Here is a 20,020-nt window from a genome sequence, read left to right on the forward strand (position 1 = left end):
AAAATGAATAAAAGAAAAGTGTCAATGCACAAAATCTAATACAAAAATATATATAATTAAGTAATTAGTCATTACTAAACTACAATCTATAGTAAACAGCCCATAATAACAATTAATAATCGAATGGATACTTACTGACGAAAGAAAATGCACCCTTATGAATGTAAACAAGACTCGAATTGCAACACACTCACACATTTTATTAAAGTTTATTCACAAAGTATTTATAATTGTGTCAACACACATCTGAGAGTAGTATGTCTTCGGTAGTGCGCGTGTTTGTTCAATGTCCAATTATGATTATTTTATTGTTTGCATCATGTTTTGTACTACTGTGTCAGTGCAGTGATATTTACCATACAAAATCCGCGATAACCTTTCGACCAGATGATGTTGCTGATTATTTTGGATATACAGTTGTGTTGAATAAAACTGGGTAAGAATTCCGGAATTCAAGGAAGAACATTTGACAGCTTAGTCGAACGTGGAAGAATGTTTTACCAAGGGGAGGCTCCTTTGCACATGATGCCGGCTAGATAATTTAGCCGGCTTACCACAACAACGTTCATTTCTGCGAAGCAGAACACAATAATGCTTACACTAATGAGCATTACTGTGTTCAGTGTCGCTCAGAGTTTTTGGGTTTTTCAAGAATGCTGAGCGGCACTGTATTGTAATGGGCAGGGCTTAAAAATTACCATCAGCTGAACGTCCTGCTCGTCTTGTTTGCATAAAAAACGTATCTTGAAAACCACACTGTGGAACGCCACATATCCAGGTGGGGATTATATTCTAATTTGTGGCGTGACGTGCGAAGGTGAGATTCTGTAGCAGGAATGTTTAAGCACGTTGTTACAGTGTGTGTGTCATTGTAACACTTATAGAAACCTGATCTGTAGTCCAGTTTTCTGCACATATTATGCTGCAAGTTTAACGTACCTTACTTATCATTACATTACTTCATGATAGCGACACTTGATGATATCTAGATTTTAATTGTATGACTATTATCCGCAGAATTAACATCTATTAGCAAGGTCTAATTCGTCTTTATATAAAAGTCCATAAGGTTTTTGTAAATTTTACTTTTTGAACATTAATTTTATATGGCACTGCGCATATTAAACTGCGTTGTTTTTGTCTTTAATAACAAATGTATGTAATAGGAAAATAAGTATAAGGCAGGTATTTATTTATTTGTTAGTCAACCGGTAGTTCTTATACGCTTAAAAAATACATAATGCTGACGAATGAACTAAGAGTGACAGCATGCACAGTCTTTACTGTGACACCAAGAACACAGTCACATAAAATAAAACAAAAATTGGAAAAATCAAGATAGAAATTGATTTGGATAAGAAAAAAATATGTTTTAATTTTTATTTACCAAACAATACATGCGAATTCGAAAAGAAAAATATACGGGCTGCACTCCGGGAGTGCCGGCAGAAGTGAAAACTTGAACATTAACGGCGTGCATTTTTGAATATTTTGGAATAGTTAGGGAATAATTTCGCACGAATTGCTTTATTTATCAGTATAAAAGTATTAGAATTTATGTGTATAAATACAATATTAATTTATTGTGCTATCGTACACAAAAATGACAATTTATATTACTAATTAAATTAAGTTTTCACTTCGACAAAAGATAGCGAAGCATTAGTCATTGACTGAAAGTTACTACATTACATTAGTCTGATATAAAAATAATTTAATATTGTACAAGTAAAGGCTATATTTTCTCCGCAACAACGCGATTAAATACCTAATTTCTGTGTTAATATTAGGTGTAGGATGACATACCAAAAGTGCCAAAATGAATAGACAGAACCACAGAGGGGATTAATAGCATATACTGAACGAAACCAATATGAGTAAATGAAAATCAAGCCATGAGACTGAATATTTAGAAATTAGTGATACAAAAACCTTTTATATTAAATAATTATCAGTACACATTAGATATCGGACGTTAGATATCGTTAGTATGGAAATGGAGATACTGAGCAATTATATTACATTTAAAAGTAATATATCTAATATATAAAATTCTCGTGTCATGGTGTTAAACATTGAACTCCTCCGAAACGGCTTGACCGATTCTCATGAAACTTTGAGTGCATATTAGGTAGGTCTGAGAGTCGGACAATATCTATTTTTCATCCCCCTAAATGTTAATGGTGGTCAACACGAAACTTTTTTTTTAATTTTTTTGACTCATCTACGATCAACAGTTACTTTTGTATCGCGATTTTAATATCGGCAATACAAAGTTTGCTGGGTCAGCTAGTAGTATAGATAAAATTATTATCATCAAAGATCATCCCTCAGGATATTAAATAATAAATTTTGTTGTACGATATTACATTATAACCATGTTTTTATGATATATAAATGAAGCCCGCTGAGTTTCTTGCGCCCGTTCTTCTCAAGTCTGAGGCATACTTTATCTAGTGGGTAGTTTTTGACTTTCAATAAGTGATATCATATCCTATTCTTTTTCAATAAAAATATTTTAATTTGAAACCCTGTGATATAAGTACTAAAATTAGAAGATATGAGAATAAAAATAATTAAATAGATCTGTTTTATCATTCAGTATTCCAAAATGTCTAAAAAATTTAAATAAATAAAATTATCTTATAAGTTTATCGTGATAAGCTTGAAAGCTGTTTTATTTTTACTCTTTTTTTAAACGGTACCGAACTGGAAGCAACGCGGAAGGAACTTAGCTTGGTTTATACAATTTTTCTATTGCCATTTAAAGTTAGTGACTATACGAGCGTATGTAAATAAAAAATATTTTTTTAAAATTATTTAAGTAATATAAATTCTAGCAAGCGATATCTTAAACGGATACATCATATCCGATAAAACAGTCAACGGCCGTCGTGACTCATTATGAATCAATATAATGAATAATTGCTTGAAGTAATAAATGATCTTTGAAGCGATGTACACTATAGGTTCTCAACGTGGGCGATAACGCCCCCTTGTGGGCGTTTGAGACTTTCGGGGGGGGGGGGGGGGCAGTAGAAGACCCAGAGAAAATAAATGGGCATTGAGATAGCGCAGATGGGGCGTGGGTAGATTAAAAAATATAGTCTAAAAAGGCAAAAAAATACACGAAAATACTCTAGAAAAACACATATTCTCAAAGTGGTCGGTGAGCAAAATAAGGTTGAGAAACTATGATCTACACCAATGCATTAAATCCTCTATTAAAGATTCTAGTTACAGTTAGCTTATTGCCAACATTAAAACACCCAATCTAGTAACCATTATTCACGAACGAGTAAATAAATAAGGACTCCGTGTCACCTTACATAACAGTGAGGCACCATAACAAGCCGGTAAACAAATCAAATCAAAATCAGTTTATTCACGTAGGTTACGGAAATGACACTTATAATGAATCTACCGCTACTTCGTAAAGGGTTGAGCTAATGAGAAGAAGTAGCAAGAAACTCATTGCCACTCTTTTATATCAAGATTTACATTTAAGTACGTCAAAATAACGTGTAAATACATAGCCCCACGCATACACTTACACTAATACAAGCCGATCGGCCGCCATTATGAGATTTGCCATCGTCTGTGACAGATCAGTTTGCGTCACAATAAAATATTTAAAAATTGCCGATGTGCGTTGTAAAAAAGTTTTAAAACAATAATATAAAAGTATTTGTGGATATATGATTATCTAAGGGAGAAATAATCGTGTAACTAGTATCCCCCGTAACACACACACTAGCATAAAGGTGCTTCACTTGCTAATATCACGGCGCGGAGTCCTTCTTTTTTTACTAGTCCGTGCCATTATTATCGTTTTATTATGGTATATATGTATAATATATTATATTTGTTATTGTTTCCAGGCTCATTGTAGGTGCACCGAAAGCTAGAAGCAGATATAACGGTACTATATCTACAGGGCTCGTATTCAAATGTCGATTTACGAATTTAAACAGCCAAAATACTACATGCGTTCCACTAGGCAAGGATTCTGAAGGTAGATACTAATTTCTTTTCCTTACATTTGTTTGGACTTCTTCTTTTATTAGTCCTTTAAATAATGACTTATTAAAATATATTAATATCCTTTTTTCTTTTATCTGCAGCGCAAGACACAGTTTTCGAGAGATTTGCAACGTATTCGGATTTCTTCAAAGACGATATTTGGTTTGGAGCCACAATAGCGACCGTGCCGTATGGAAAATTATTGGTAAATATAACAATAACCACAAATGTATTGCGATTCAAAGTGCTGAGTAGCTAAAACTATTTTAAACAACTACTATCCTGAAAAGGTTTCTTTTCAATATTCCTACAATTTAATTTATCAAAGGATTTTATTGTTATTATTATATATTTAAAGGGATTATTGGAAAGAAAACTTTTTGCAAGAATATTATGCTATTGTATTCCAAAATCTTTTCTGTACAACAGCTAAGTGCGTTTTAAACACTTACAATGTCATTACAAAAAAAATATTAAAACATGGCTTAGACACGTGTTTTGTAAGACAGTGATCTAAATACAACAACCTCAGAACCGTAACATTACAAAAGAGTGTTTAACTAAAAAGTCGTTTAGCACAACATAAACTAACGTGTACAGGAACATAACGGAACGCTATTTTTGTCAGCTGTCATCTATCTGTCATCATAATATTATAATCTAAATCTTCTTTAAGAATATGATCCATTGATATGATCTATCCGTTAGACATACCTTAGACAAGCTTCGATTCGTATTTAAATGTAAGCAATGTCTAAAGATTGTTGAACGCTAAACCACAGAAAGACACAGATTTGTAATAGAACTTTTTTAAAACAAGTGTTCAGCACATGTTTTAGTTTTTTGTAATATCACCGGTTGTCTATATCTTACCCTTTTCTCTACAGAATTCCATGAGAGAAAGAAGTAATTTTAAACTTGGAGTAACTTTACATCGCGTATATTAATAAAACAGATCTGTCTGTATTAATAACACAGTATGACCAGTGAGACTAAGGCGAATAACGTTAGCGTTATTTAAGGAGAGTTCTTTGTTCTCGATTTATATATTAGATAATATAATAAGTTACTTAATAAAAAAAATCCCTATGAATAAATGAATGGTTAGATTAATTAACATTACCACTGAATGCGCAACTCTTTCGTTTCTTAAGCGCAAGCGCCATCAGGTACGTTTGTCCGACTTCCCGCTTACCTAAGGCCTAACCCATAATGCAACACTATCGCTACCGAGTGAAAAATATCACAATGGATTTATTGTAAGAATGGGGTTTCATATGGATATTTTAACAAAACTAATTATCATATTATATTTTAATATATATTTCACAAAACAATGTGTGAATAAATCATTTATCTGTTAATGTAACATCTTTTCTTTTAAATGAAATCACAGCATTAGATTTATGTTTTTTGCACATGGCTATAAAAAAAAAATCAGACTAAATATTGTTAAAAGTAAAATATAAAATTATATCAAATACTAACGAGTTCATGCGTGATTTAAGCGCGGAGACCACCCGATGCATAATAAAATACTAAAGTTTTGGTTATGTTTAGTGAGTAGTTAATTAGTATTTTTTACTAATATCATATTTTTCTTTTAATATGCACCCCCAATCAAGTTAGCTATAACTTAAAGCATTGGAGAAATTGAAAAGGAAACGCGCACTTGCATTTGTAAGTAGTGGCTGCTTTGAATTTATATTCTCATATCTGTTGCTTCCTTCTTTTGTGTATCCGCTACATTATTTATTCTAGATACTATGTAATCTTATAACGCCATATATATTATTATAAACCACGAATTGTATAACCCCAGCACCAACTGATGTAGTTTGGGCACGGGAAGGGCGCTGGTTTGGGACGCAACTTGCGGCGACACTCTGGCTCTTTCTCATATCCAAGTTACGTCAGTTGATGCTGGGGCTGCTGCTTCGACTTCCGAAGACAGCAAACGTCGCAAATATGTCGGTCTCAGTGAGTCTTAGATCTTTTTGCCCTACAAAATACTATCTCCGCGCCTCAATAGGGCTACTGGAAACCCACGCGCTGTCAGCTATTTCGGTCAACGGATCAGCCCAGCTATCCAACGCGAAAATGCTGCCAGTATTCGTGGTATGCTTCCCCGTAATGATAGTTTAGTTGAATGTCATCATAGTATTGTAAATGTAGGTAAAAGATTTGTTTTGTTTGAATAAGTTTGACGTATTGTTTTAAAAAATTTCAGATTTGCGCACCACGGTGGACAAGTCCGTATAAAAATACTCATTTGCTAGCCAACGGAGCATGCTACGTACAAGCGGAAAGACGTGGGGCCAGTATAATGCCTTTAAAGGAAATGAGTAAGCATTGGATATTTAACTAATAATATATTTCACGTGACGATGGTAAGAGGCCTGATGGCATGACGTTGATTCCCTGGAAGCGTGGAAGGCTGCTGGTGTGGGATGTGACTTATATGAACACGGTAGCGCCCTCTCGTATTGAAAAAAAATATAGGGCGGTAGGTACAGCGTCGGGAAATGCCGAAAATCGAATGCGGAGGAAATATGCATCAGTCAGTAATGAATACATATTAATTCCCTGGGTTTGATTGGTAGAAATATTCATAACAAAGTTATCCAGGCGTCTAACCGATTTGACAGGTGACCCAAGGTCTGGTATGTACCTCTGTCAGAGGACATGTTTGGCCATACAAAGAGGTAACGATACCATCTACATGGGCACCTTACCTGCTGACCGCGATCTTCATGATAATTAGTATTTATATATGTTAATTTTAATAGTTTAATAGATTTTTTAGGCTTTATCTACACTGGCCTTCAAAAGTAAGTATCACACTTTTAAAATTGGGATAACGTTTTAAGTTCACAAGATATACTTTCGAAATAAAAAAGACTCCAAAGAGAATTTAATTCTGTACATAAAAACTTTATAGTCGATAACCTTCTTTTAAGAATTGGCTGAAAAAAAACTTCAAAAACAAAACCATTCCTTTTTCAAAGTGGACGTTTCCGAATTGCAATTTTACCACTCACATTTTTCTTTCTGTTTTAAATTTTTTTCAAGATCGATGGGTCTTGTTTTAAAAATTTATGCTAAAAAGCACATAACATTTATTTATCATGCCTCTTTCAGTTGAAGAATGTGCTAGGATCATGGCTTTTCTGGAACTAGGCATCAGTATGCGTCGCACTGCAAGAATAGTGGGTGTGACGGTACGAACGGTCCAGAAGGTAAAGCGAAGGTACGAAGAGACTGGACACCATCTGAGGAGACCTTGTAATGGCAGACCCAGGTGTACCAGTGCCCGAGAAGATCGTTATATTATTTCCACTGTTTAACACAATGCAGTTGAAGTCCAGAAACAGCTACTTCAGACCAGGAGGGACTACATTAGTGACAGTACAGTGAGAAGAGGACTTGCTGAAGCAAATTTAAAACCCCGAAGACCAGCGAGTGGCCCAAAACTCGAGAGACAGCATCGAGTAGCGAGACTGCGATTCGCCCGTGAACACATGCAGTGGGATGAAGAAGAATGGTCAAGAATTTTGTTTGCAGATGAGTCTCGATTCTCCCTTTACACTTCTGATGGAAGACGATGTGTTTACAGGTGACCTGGTGAGCGATATCTTCAAGCCTGCATCTCAGAAAGAGTCCAATACGGTGGAGGCAGTGTACATGTATGGGCTGGAATATCTTCAGAAGGTCGCACAGAGCTAGTAGCCATAGAAAATGGCACCCTCGCTGGGCTTAGATATGCTCAAGAGATTCTCAATGAGTATGCAGGGCCGTATTTATCAAAAAATGGGTGATGGGTCGATGCTGATGCATGATAATGCCCGGCCACACACGGCTCATATCGTACAAGAGTATATTCAGGAGGTCGGTATCAGCGTGATGGCTTGGCCATCAAGAAGTCCTGATCTCAACCCGATTGAACACGCCTGGGATGAGCTTGGGAGGCTAGTCAGAAATCGCAGACCACCACCTACTACCCTCAGGGCACTAAAGCAGGCCCTGGTAGAAGAATGAGAGAATATTCCCCAACATCGGCTCCGAAACCTAGTGTTCAGTATGCCAAACCGGCTCGAAGCTGTAATCAGAGCTCAAGGAGGCAATACCAGTTATTAAAAATTAAATAACATGTAACACGTTTTAGTTGAATTTTTTTACACTAAACTAAAAATGTCTATTTTCATTGTTTTATCTTTTTTAAGTTAAAAATGTTACTTATGTATAATTTTAGTTTCTAAGAATTAAAGCCTATAAAATTTGCAACAAAACGTTTTTAATCTTAAATCTCTACCTTCTATAGTTAAGAAAAAAAACTAATTTGAAAAGTGTGATACTTACTTTTGCAGGCCAGTGTATTATTAAATATTGATGATATTTATCATCTTACAAGTATTATAACTTGAAACTTTTTTATAATATTATTATTTTCTTGTCACAGACCTTGAATAGTAAAAATATGTGAGACATCTACCGTGTGTGCAAGTCACACACTGTAGATGTGAAATATCTGAAAAGTTCCTGATTTAAAATGATCATCAAAAAATATTTAAAAAAAACAGTCGCGTCATGTAAACTGTGTATTTATAAATTCATAAAAAAGAAACAAGGATCATTGAAAACAATTAAAATTTCATCATTTTCAATACTTTTCAATGAGTATTTTTAATCAGGGATAGGCTACAACAGATTGAGATGGATATAGAGTATCGGATTAAATTTCATGTTTACAATTTTGCACCAAGCTTAAAAATTGTTATTACGATATTCATATTGTTGACAGCATAATATCGCGCGGTGGCCATCTTGGATTTAAAAAATGATCCCAACTTCGTTCTCTACACCCTCGAAAACCTCGGATATGATATGAATATTGTTGAAATCATGATTTTGTGCGGCAAATTTGTTCTCTGCACCCTCGAGAACCTCGGATTCGATATCCATATTGTTAGAATCATAATTTTATGCGGCGGCCATCATAGATTTAAAAATGATCCCAAATTCGTTCTCTGCACCCTCGAGAACCTCGAATACGATATCCAAATTTTTGAAATCATAATTTTGCACGGCGGCCATCTTGGATTTAAATAATTCTAAGAAAAAAATATAGGTTCCGGATAATTACTACCGACATATTGGAATATAGAAAATCGTTCTCCAAAACACATCACACACATCGGTTCAGTAGATTTTGCATTAAAACCGAACAAAAAACGGCTCTTAGTATATAAGTGTAGATGAAAGATTGATAAATTTATCATTGAGTGGAACCCATAACAAAATTTTCTCAAATCACAATGCTAGTAAAAAAACCTTATAATCAATTTTTTTCAGATCGACAGGCTTTCATGACAGATGGTTCTAGAAAGGAATATGGAGATTATGGGACGCATTTGAATTTTTATGCTTATGGTCAAGCTGGCATCTCAGTTAAGGTGACAGAAGATAGTGTAATTATTGGAGCACCAGGTCTGCTGCAATGGACCGGTATAATTTAAAATACTGATACTAAATACTAGATCAATAGAATTTTACAATATTTTTTATATTTTCACATGCAGCCCATCGCTCGCGAGATAAGTAGGTAGCAACATAACAACGAACTTATGAAATTTTCACATATTATTTTATGTTTGTGTTTATTTGCATGCTTGACTATTTCAATTTTGATTATAATAATATGATTAGGCAAACCTTAAAATCCTTTTTTGAACAAAATGTTTGCCCATTTATACGACGGGAAAATCCGTTGTAAATCATAAATTATTCAATGTTTGCAGGCGGCATTGTTGAGTATAAGTATTATCCAGATGAAGACAGTATTTACTTCAGCAAACAACCCACAACGAACCCCTATTATACAAGAGACATTGGACCGGATGAATATTTAGGTATTAGTCTATTTACATATTTTTGGATTGATGTTATAACAGATCAAATTTTAGAATAACAAACATTAGAGCTTCTGACTGTAATGAACTATTTAGATACGTACATTACTAACTCGTCACATTTGAAGAAAGTCTTAAACTATAGATATTTTTTTAAATGCCAATACGGGACGAGACGAGCACGACGTTCAACTGATGGTAATTGATACACCCTACCCATTACAATTCAGTGCCGCTCAGGATCCTTGAAAAACCCAAAAACTCTGAGGGGCACTACAATTACTCTCGTCACCTTGAGACATAAGATGTTAAGTCTCATTTGCCCAGTAATTTCACAAGCTACGGCGCCCTTTAGACCAAAACATAGTAATGCTTACACATTTCTGCTTCATGGCAGAAATAGGCGCCATTAAATGTCATTAATATGATATAACCTACACTTCCTATTGAAGGACCAGTTGAAATCTGTAGTGAGTAGGAACAGGAACCAGGTTTGACCATAGGATGAACATCTCAAACTACAATAGCAGGTTCTTACAAAATTTGGCTAGGCTGGGACAGCGAATACTAACAGTGAAGCTGAGAACTGAGTGCACATCATGAAAGGAGCCATAAACCTAAGCTACACTCCTTCACAAGTCATAGGTACGAGTTGCTCGCTTTGCCACACGAAAGACCCTAATAAGATCATCTCTTGTCGATTTTGAGAAACTTGAAGGCTTAAGCGTTTATTTATAAGTTAGACTCCATGATATAACTAATAGCATAAGAGTCAAAATCTTTATATTGATAAAATTTCCTTTTAGGCTACAGCGTGGAATCTGGAATATTTGAATTGAACGGAAAGCCCCTTTACGTTGCTGGTGCTCCTAGATCTAAATCTGGCTTCGGGCAGGTACGTAAGCACATGATCCTTATCAATGTCTATAATGATGTTTTTTTTTTAATCACTGGAAAAATTTCATAATTGTTTGGAATCAAAATATCATGCCAATTCATTTGCAACTAGAATTGCAACAACAACAGTTGCGAATAGGTATTAAGGAAGGTGTCTTCTTAACACTTGTTCAAGTGTATTATTGTCTATTACGTATATGCACAGTTCTGAAGATAGATTCCATTGCACTTTATTGTGGCTTACTTATAAATATTGTTTCTGGAATACGGGCCTTAGGACTCTCGATCAAATAAGCCGCAAGAATTATTCTCGTAATTGTGTCCTGCGTCGTGATTTATGTGCACTCGATAGAGACTAATACTTCAACAAATGATACCCTGAACAGAGAGGCTCTATTTGTGCTATTATCTTCTTATGTAGAACCCTTTTAAAAATGAGTATGTCTCGCATTTACAGACACATGGAAAATAGCATGTGCCACATTAAAGCGGGGCTTTTGTGATAGGGTGTCAAGTATGTGGGCGCGAGTGTATTTACAGGAATATGCGGCATTAAATTTAGACTTCTTGGATGATGATGTGATTAGGTTTCGTTACACCATAATATGTCATTTGTGATGTGATACATATTGTTACTTTTATAAGCAGATAATGATGATATTAAAAAGGAGTACTGAACGACGCCCTTATTTGTGTTAGATTTTTCGTAATACCAGAAAACTTGAAAATTAATATGGACTCAGGAGTCATGAGACAGTAATATTCAGAAATACTGCTAAATACACAAAACATATAGATTATAATTATAAACTATATTCAATAACTAGAATTATTGAATAGCTTAAAAAATTCTATTACTGGATATATATCTTAAGCAATTTTTGCGGTTGGCTTAATATTTAGTACCTGGACATCATAATGTAATGAAAATAACAAAAAATCTTATTACAGGTATTGATATTTGAACCATCATTCCGTGAGTTGGATCCATATAAAATAAAGGCAAAAGTGTTCGGTCCTCAATTAGGTTCCTACTTTGGAGCTAGTCTTTGTTGTATGGATCTCAATGGAGATGGCATTGACGACTTACTTGTTGGAGCACCCACTTATGTTGTGAAGAAGGATGGCTCGCTACCGTATGATCAAGGAGCAGTATTCATTTATTTGACAGAATGGCAGGTATTTTACTGTCTATTTAGTAAGTACATTTACTATTAATTACACCAGTTATTGTGAATTAAATCCCTATGACATGGTAATCATGCAGATAGATGATAATGATCTGATATGAACTTTATTTACGGCCGTTTTCAATAACCTATCCATTCTTAGTCTAACTTACTAGAGGTGGACAAATCTATTTTTTTACGCTTAATTACATTTCAATAAACTATCGAAAGATAGCATTGGACTATAGCTAATAATATATCTATATTGTACATAACTATAGATAGATAACATCTTGTCATTAAACGGTGACAGCAATGTATCCGTAACTAGAGATACGTTATTGAAAACGGTTGTAAGTAAACCACATAATGCTGTCAACCATTTACCTAACAGTATTAATTACAGTATAGACAATGAAAAAATTGCTATAATTATATAGGTATTTAAGAGCTGTTCATACTTTGCATGCATATTATAGTAAGAATTTACAAAATCTATTGATATCGTAACTAATGTTAGTTTGCAGGACGGAAACTTTACACTTTCGGCAGCCGGGGTAATTCTCGGTTCTGGTGAAAACGGTGCCCATTTTGGACTATCTATTGCTGATCTTGGTGATATTGATAACGATGGCTATAAAGGTATTCAACCAATGTAACTATTTATGACTACAAAGTGAACAAAGCAAACAATATTTTATAACGAGGCGTTACTCAAACGGTTAGCTCAGTTGGTTAGAGCACCGGCACGGAACGCCGGAGGTCGTGGGTTCGAAAAATTTTGTTTTTCAAATTTTATTTGTGTATTAATCCTAGAAGTAAGGGTTATCACTTTAAAAACATAACATATTGTTTAGATTTACAAGAGCGACATCTCAAGTCAATTTCCTAATATGCAAAGATTGGGCTTGAGCAGGTTAGCAACTGTACAGTAGATCCTGTAGATGAAGCCACAACCCGAGAGTTGAACAAAGCAAGCAAGATTTTATAACGAGGCGTTACTCGAACGGTTAGCTCAGTTGGTTAGAGCACCGGTACGGAACGCCGGAGGTCGTGGGTTCGAGTTCCGCATCGTACATAAAATTTTGTTTTTCAAATTTTATTTGTGTACTACAAAGATTGTTAAATAATTATTTTTGTGCTAAAAAGTGACAAAACCAGCAAAGCGTAGATCCTGTGTTATGTGTACTGTGTATCAATACTAAGCGCCACTGCATTGCATTTTTGAAATCTAAAACTTTTGAACGACACCACGATTGCGTACAGAATTCCACCTTATAGTCTCACACAATGGTCTCAGATATTAAACCAGTCTCTTTTACTAGTGGGAGGCTCCTTTGTACAGGAAGCCGGCTGGATTTTGGGTACCCTAACGGCACCTTTTTCTGCCGTGAAGCATTAATGTGAAAACATTACTGTGTTTCGGTCTGAAGGGCGCCGTAGCGAGTGAAATTACTGGGCATATGAGACTTAACATCTTATGTCTTAGAATTTTTGGGTTTTTCAAGAATCCTGTGCGGCACTGCATTGTAATGGGTAGGGCGAATCAATTAACATCAGCTGAACGTCCTGCTCGTCTCGTCCCTTATTTTGATTTAAAAAAATCGTCTAATTAAGGGCGAAAGCTTTTAGATATCACATTGGGATCATAGATCTCGTTTAAATCTACAGTAGCCAGTAGCAGTTGCTTACAATATTTTGTGATTTCGAATTACGATATGTTATGATCGTAACCTGACCAATAAGCATTCAGCTCCCAGTACTCCATCACTTTAAATAGTTGACTGAATTATTTACATTACAAATAATGTGTGTAATAATAATCCGTCAGAACCTTTTTTAAGCGCATTAAGGACATACATTTAAATTAGGTTAAAACCGAATGGGAATTGCAAACTGTCCAAAAGTATTTACATACTGTTTTAAATTTTTAGTAATATAAATTAAAATTAAAGTTTAGTAAAATACCCTATAAGTCTCGTAAACAACACTGGCTCTCAGCTCACCCTAGTAAGGTCTGTGTGACGTCAATCACACTGTAGACATGTTTAACAGCACAGTTGTATTGTAAAAACACATATGCTGTGTTTGAGCAGTGAAAGTTATTTGCGTTATTTAAAAAAAAAAAACAGTAAATTACGTCGCGCCAAGGTCTACCTTGGTGTTTACATTCCAGATATTTTTCTATACATTTAAATCTTTTATTTTATATAATACTAGCTGACCCAACAAACGTTGTATTGCCGATATTAAAATCGCGATACAAAAGTAACTGTTGATCGTAGATGGGTGAAAATTTGAAGTTGTATGTATTTTTTAATGCTGATTCATAATCAAATAAATTAAAAAAAAATGACAAAAAAATAAAAAAAAAAAAATCGTGTGGACCACACTTAACATTTAGGGGGATGAGAAATAGATGTTGTCCGATTCTCAGACCTACCCAATATGCACTCAAAATTTCATGAGAATCGGTCAAGCCGTTTCGGAGCAGTTCAAAGTTTAACACCATGGCACGAAAATTTTATATATTAGATATTCAAAAGTATGAGCAACATGTATGAAAAGAGTAATGAATTTAGAGCAAGCGCGTGAGGTTTGTAAGAATATAACCAAGTGGCGTTCTGTTGATTCTTCCTCGGAAAAAGGCGTTTGTGTACATACACTCATGCCTTTACATACATATGTAATGTATGCATTTTTAAATTATCATTTTTTTTCGTTGTTTATTATAGAACCAACAGTACACAAAAATTAAGCTAATTACATAAATATTATGCGATGGCCGACTGCCAATTACATCTTCACACTATTTATGCTACAATATTTAACTCGTTTTGTGATTTTGTGTGTGTATATCTGTGTGTGTGCATATGTCTTAAGTCGTTATCAACTCCTCGATTACAATATACTTAAAATGATTTGCTTTTTCAAAATATTTCATGTTGCTTTTAGACGTAGCGATAGGTGCACCATGGGCGAACGACGGTATCGGATCAGTTTATATTTACCGAGGCAGCAAACATGGCCTGAAGGATAAATATGTGCAGAAACTAAGTATTTCTAATGCAAGAACTTTTGGATTTTCCATTTCGAAGGCGGTGGATATTGATAACAATAACTGTAATGGTAAGTAAGCCTTAAACTAATTAAGGCTTTGACTTTTACAAAATCTTTGTTTAGCTTTCCGTACCTCAAAACGAAAAATGAAACCCTTATACGATCACTTTATTGTTAGTCCGTCCGTCTGTCTGTTGAGACCCTTTATCTTAGGAACGCGTGGTGGTATCGAGTTGATATTAAAATGCAAACTCAAGTCTACACAGTCTCTTCCGTTCCTTCCGGGTTCCGTACATATTATTAGGTATACTTTCCAAAAGAGACTTTTTTTTCATTCTTCGTTCTTCATAAATCAAAAACTATATGCACCACAAAAATCATTAAAATCTGTTTAAGCTTGTGCCAATAAAGCCCTTTCACCCGATACCAAAACGACACGGTTAGATCAATAAAAGAAATTGGAGTGCCGTCCCTTATATAACAACCCTGCTTTTTATGATTTGATTACAGATGTATAGTTTTTAGACTTACCCCTTAGGCTATCCCCTAGGGTTAGATTAAGGATTGGTAGCTGCCACCAATCCTTAATCTGAGGAACAGTATAATACGTCCCTCTCGTGTGTTATGGCTCAACAAATAGCCTCTTCGTTATATAGTCCTAAATAAGGATAAGAATAATATTTTAACAACAGCACACTAACATAAAAAAGCTCTATCTATAAATAAATCATTTAATAATTAATCATAGCAACACAATCATTCTTTCAACAAAAAATTAAGCAATGAAACGGACGAAAATGAATCTCAGTTGTCGACGCCTCCTTATATTATCACAAAGGTCACAAGAGCAGAGAATCTAAATCAGCTAATAGTTTGTATGAAGTTACTCATAAAAGATTCCTACCAGCCGGAATATACTTTCGTAAACGTAGAAAAATATCATGCAAAATTCCCAGTGGGGTTCGTAATAAAGGGCTGTTCATTAACATGCTTAATTTTTTTTTTTCAGATTTAGCTATTGGTGCTTTTAAGTCGAGCACAGCATATATATTACGATGTATTCCAACGATTCACATAAACGCAAAAGTAAGAGTCCCACAAGCGCCAAATATTCCATACAATGCTACCAACTTTACAGTCCTGTTCTGTATAATGGCTGATAAGAGGAATTTTTCGTCACACATTAAGTTAGGTTAATATCAACTTTTATTATAATACTGGTAGCATTTACGCGTTGGATAGCTAGGCTAAATTTTTTTCGGAAATGCTGCCAGTACTCTTGGTACACTTCCCCGCAATGATAGTTTTAATTTAATGTAATCATATGATTGTACACATCTCATTGAAATTAAATGAATAAACAAACAATTTATTGTTAAAAGATTTAAAACAATTTTACGGGGTCTTAGTTTAAGTTGCATTTTAAGCATATTCTCTACTACTTTTTTAGATTTAACAGCAACTGTTGAAATAGATAGTGATGAAAACAGAGCCAAACTAGACGGAGATACAGAATACAATCTGTCCATAAAACCCGGAGAAGAATCGTGTCAAGAACAGATTGTCAAAGTTCACGTGAGTTGAAATATTATTGGAGTATATTTGCTATCTTATATACTTATAAAATTCTCGTGTCCCGGTGTTTGTTACCAAACTCCACCGAAATGGCTTAACGAATTTGTTTGAAAATTTGAGTGCATATCGGATAGGTCTGAGAATCAGCCAACATCTATTTTTCATACCCCTAAATGATAAGGGTCGCCCACCCCTAAATATTTTTATCTTATTATGATTCAGCATTAAAAATACTCACAACTTCAAATTTTCACCCATCTACGATCAACACCTATTTTTGTATCGCGATTTTAATTGTATCGAGTTTTTAACAGTTGCAAGATGGCGATCGAATATAATGATTATTGTAGTACGATAAATTTTATGTACGATATATTTGGTAGGTCTGAGAATCGGTCGTCATCTATTTTATATATCCAAAAATTTTAATTATTCAATTTTATTTTATTACTTTATATGGAAATACAACGTTTGCTGGGTCAGCTAGTAATAAAATAATAATGTTGATATAATTCTGGCGATAAGTTTGATCCCTACCACGTAATTTCTATTTCACACCACACGCCAAATACATCATCCAGATATGTGTAGTTTCAACTCAGTGCGGTTTTCATATAAATTTCCAAGACGTACTATCAAACTGTGAAACCAACATCCTTGTGCGATGTTTCCAGAACTATACGACATAAAAGTCTCCTCTTCCATAAAGATTAAAAGAAATATTTACTCAACCTCGTCAACACAGTTTACTAGTGGGAGGCTCCTTAGCACAGAATGCCGGCTAGATTATGGGTACCACAACGGTGCCTATTTCTGCTGTGTATCAGTAATGTGTAAATATTACTGAGTTCGGTATAAAGGGTGCCGTAGCTAGTGAAATTACTCGGCAAATGAGACTTAACATTTTATGTCTCAACGTGACGAGCGCAGTTGTAGTGCTATTCAGAATTTTTGGGTTTTTCAAGAATCTTGAGTGGTACCGAATCGTAATGGATAGGCCGTATTAATTACCATCAGCTGAACCTCCTGCTCATCTCTTACAAAAACAATTTAACAAAACTCAGTGTCCAAGTCACTAGTTCTCTCTTATTTAAACAAGCCAAGTAAAACAATGATGATATAATTGCACAAGAAAGTTCCTGAAGACTTTGTTATGAAACAAGAACTTGAAGCCGAAGGAGTTATATTGTTTCTAAAGCTGCACAAAATTTGAACAGGATCGTAATAATTCTGATCCACAGAGCTATGACAACTTGTTAAAATATTTCAATGAATATTCCTACTGTATCTGAATATGAGATTTATTATAGTTACACTATAATCTTAATATATATAAATTACGTGACACGTTGTTTGTCCTCGATGGACTCCTTAACTAATGAACGGATTGAAATGGGGATTATTTCATGGAATGCAGTTTGGTCCAACTTGAGAGATAGGATAGTTTTTATTTCGATTTGGGACCCATAATTATTTTTATTTACAATATTTGTTTTGTATGGACTTCTATGAGAGAATTTTGTGACGCACGGTTTGACAGTTCCGCTGTGTAACAATTTCATTATAACAACAGGGAGCAATTATACGAAATAATTCTTTATGTTTTGAAATATTATTGGCAAATTCCTATAATACAGTATTTTTTTATTATCAACAGAACAACGTCTGTCGGTTAAGCTAGTATAATATAATAATTGTCTAATACACAATATGTTCTCTATGTTCTCTATACTCATATGTTCAAGTTTTCCTAATTAGACGCACATTAGGTTTTATTTTATGGAAAAGGAGGACAAACGAGCGTACGGGTCACCTGGTGTTAAGTGATCACCGCCGCCCACATTCTCTTGCAACACCAGAGGAATCTATGATTGATTGAATCATTAATTAATAATATTGAATATATACATAAATTAATTTAATCTATATTAATTCAATCTAATTGATATTTGTAAAACGATTTTTTTTCTATTCTTGATCTAGCTACGAATTTTTATAATTCGTATTTTTTTTATTTGGTAAATTACTCTAAGTATATTATTATTATTTTTTTAAATGTTGGCTATATACTCTTGTAAGCTTTATTAATTATAAGTTATTAAGAATAAAAAGTATATATTAAAAATGTATAATAACATATTTTTATGTACATTTCTTTTCTCAACAGCCTACCGCCGATTTGGCAAAACCAATACTATTGAAATTCAGTTTGGAATCAAAGGAAACTTTCACAGGTGTGTTAAAATTTTTTATTACCTTTCCGTTACAAATTACCGATTGTAACAAGGAAGTAGCGTACTTACTAAAATTATTTGTTTATTGTATCTCATGAATCTACATTTTCATATGCAATCTATTTTTTGCGTAATTATTATGAATGACTCTCATGTTGCTTTTAATATAATGAAATACAGAAAAAAATAACGTTGTAAGTTTATATGAGCAGTTCATTAATTTTCAATTAGCTTTCTTGAATTAAGTAACTTGAAATTCTTAAATAAAGTTTAAATTATTATTTTAAGGTAAATAAATTGAAAGGTATCACCATCTTCATAAAAACTCAAAAAGTACTAAATCAATTTTAGAATATTTTTCAGCCATGGTATAAATGAGAATCGTATGCTCTAATTTATTTAAAAAAAATGATTCTTACATAAATCCAAGGAAAACATCGCAACAGTTGTGTCGCAAAACTTTGCTAATAAAAAAAACAGGCGTTACATTTTTGTACTTTTACTATCAAATATCTATCATATATATATCAGTTGGATGAAAGTCTGAAAGAAGAGTTTTATTTGCTTATATACACAACATTTTTAAATATATTTTTGTATCAGTAAATCCCCAAGCTATATGAGCTACCAACATCTGGCATGAAATCAAGTTTGCCTTGTTTTTATGCCAAATGTAGGTGTTTCTTCTCCTTGTGATGTTTTAATTGTATGTATTCTTGGTTTTAAAAATCAATATTAACATAAATTTTATGCGTTTTTTTAGTTTCTACGGAAATAAGTTGGTAAACTTAAGTTACCATTGTCTACTCAACGTAATTTTACGCATGCTTATTTTAATATGATTTAATATTACAATTCAAATTTAATTGGAATCTGAAAATTTATATAGTCCACTATGACTTTCTGCAATGACTACCATTTCTTATTACGTTTGTCGATTCAAGTTTGTAGTTTGTTTTTTAAGGGTATTTAAATATTATTCATAAAAATGACAATTATGTTAAATTTTTATCTACATATTAAATCTTAATATATATTTATTTTTTAATTTATTCATGTATAGGAAACAAACAGTATTAGGAGATACGATAGTTTTTATTTCGATTTGGGACCCATAATTATTTTTATTTCCAATATTTCTTTTGTATGGACA

At 33.8% G+C, this 20,020-nt stretch overlaps 2 protein-coding genes across 4 annotated transcripts in view; one reads left to right on the plus strand and one right to left on the minus strand.

Annotated features, from left to right (window-relative positions):
* Positions 1–20,020, minus strand: part of LOC126967984 (excitatory amino acid transporter) — a 79,975-nt gene that overhangs the window by 28,201 nt on the left and 31,754 nt on the right. The window contains exon 1 of one of the 2 annotated variants that reach the window (XM_050812740.1): positions 136–413. The exons of the other annotated variant lie outside the window; for it this stretch is intronic. The gene's annotated coding sequence lies outside the window, so the exon portion shown is untranslated. Of the gene's footprint in view, positions 1–135; positions 414–20,020 lie in introns of those variants that run through there. 2 annotated transcript variants of the gene reach the window in all.
* The window catches only part of LOC126967949 (integrin alpha-PS3-like), a 32,977-nt gene continuing 13,222 nt past the window's right edge, over positions 266–20,020 (plus strand). For both annotated transcript variants that reach the window (XM_050812663.1, XM_050812664.1), the window contains exons 1-13: positions 266–436; positions 3,882–4,015; positions 4,125–4,228; positions 6,254–6,368; positions 9,376–9,528; positions 9,822–9,932; positions 10,739–10,827; positions 11,781–12,008; positions 12,526–12,640; positions 14,954–15,127; positions 16,068–16,250; positions 16,509–16,633; positions 18,801–18,867. In XM_050812663.1, the coding sequence (XP_050668620.1) occupies positions 297–436; positions 3,882–4,015; positions 4,125–4,228; positions 6,254–6,368; positions 9,376–9,528; positions 9,822–9,932; positions 10,739–10,827; positions 11,781–12,008; positions 12,526–12,640; positions 14,954–15,127; positions 16,068–16,250; positions 16,509–16,633; positions 18,801–18,867 (1,738 nt within the window). In that variant the 5' untranslated portion in view covers positions 266–296. The remainder of the gene's footprint in view (positions 437–3,881; positions 4,016–4,124; positions 4,229–6,253; positions 6,369–9,375; positions 9,529–9,821; positions 9,933–10,738; positions 10,828–11,780; positions 12,009–12,525; positions 12,641–14,953; positions 15,128–16,067; positions 16,251–16,508; positions 16,634–18,800; positions 18,868–20,020) is intronic.

The sequence above is a fragment of the Leptidea sinapis genome, chromosome 14, assembly GCF_905404315.1.
Source record: "Leptidea sinapis chromosome 14, ilLepSina1.1, whole genome shotgun sequence".
NCBI lineage: Eukaryota > Metazoa > Arthropoda > Insecta > Lepidoptera > Pieridae > Leptidea > Leptidea sinapis.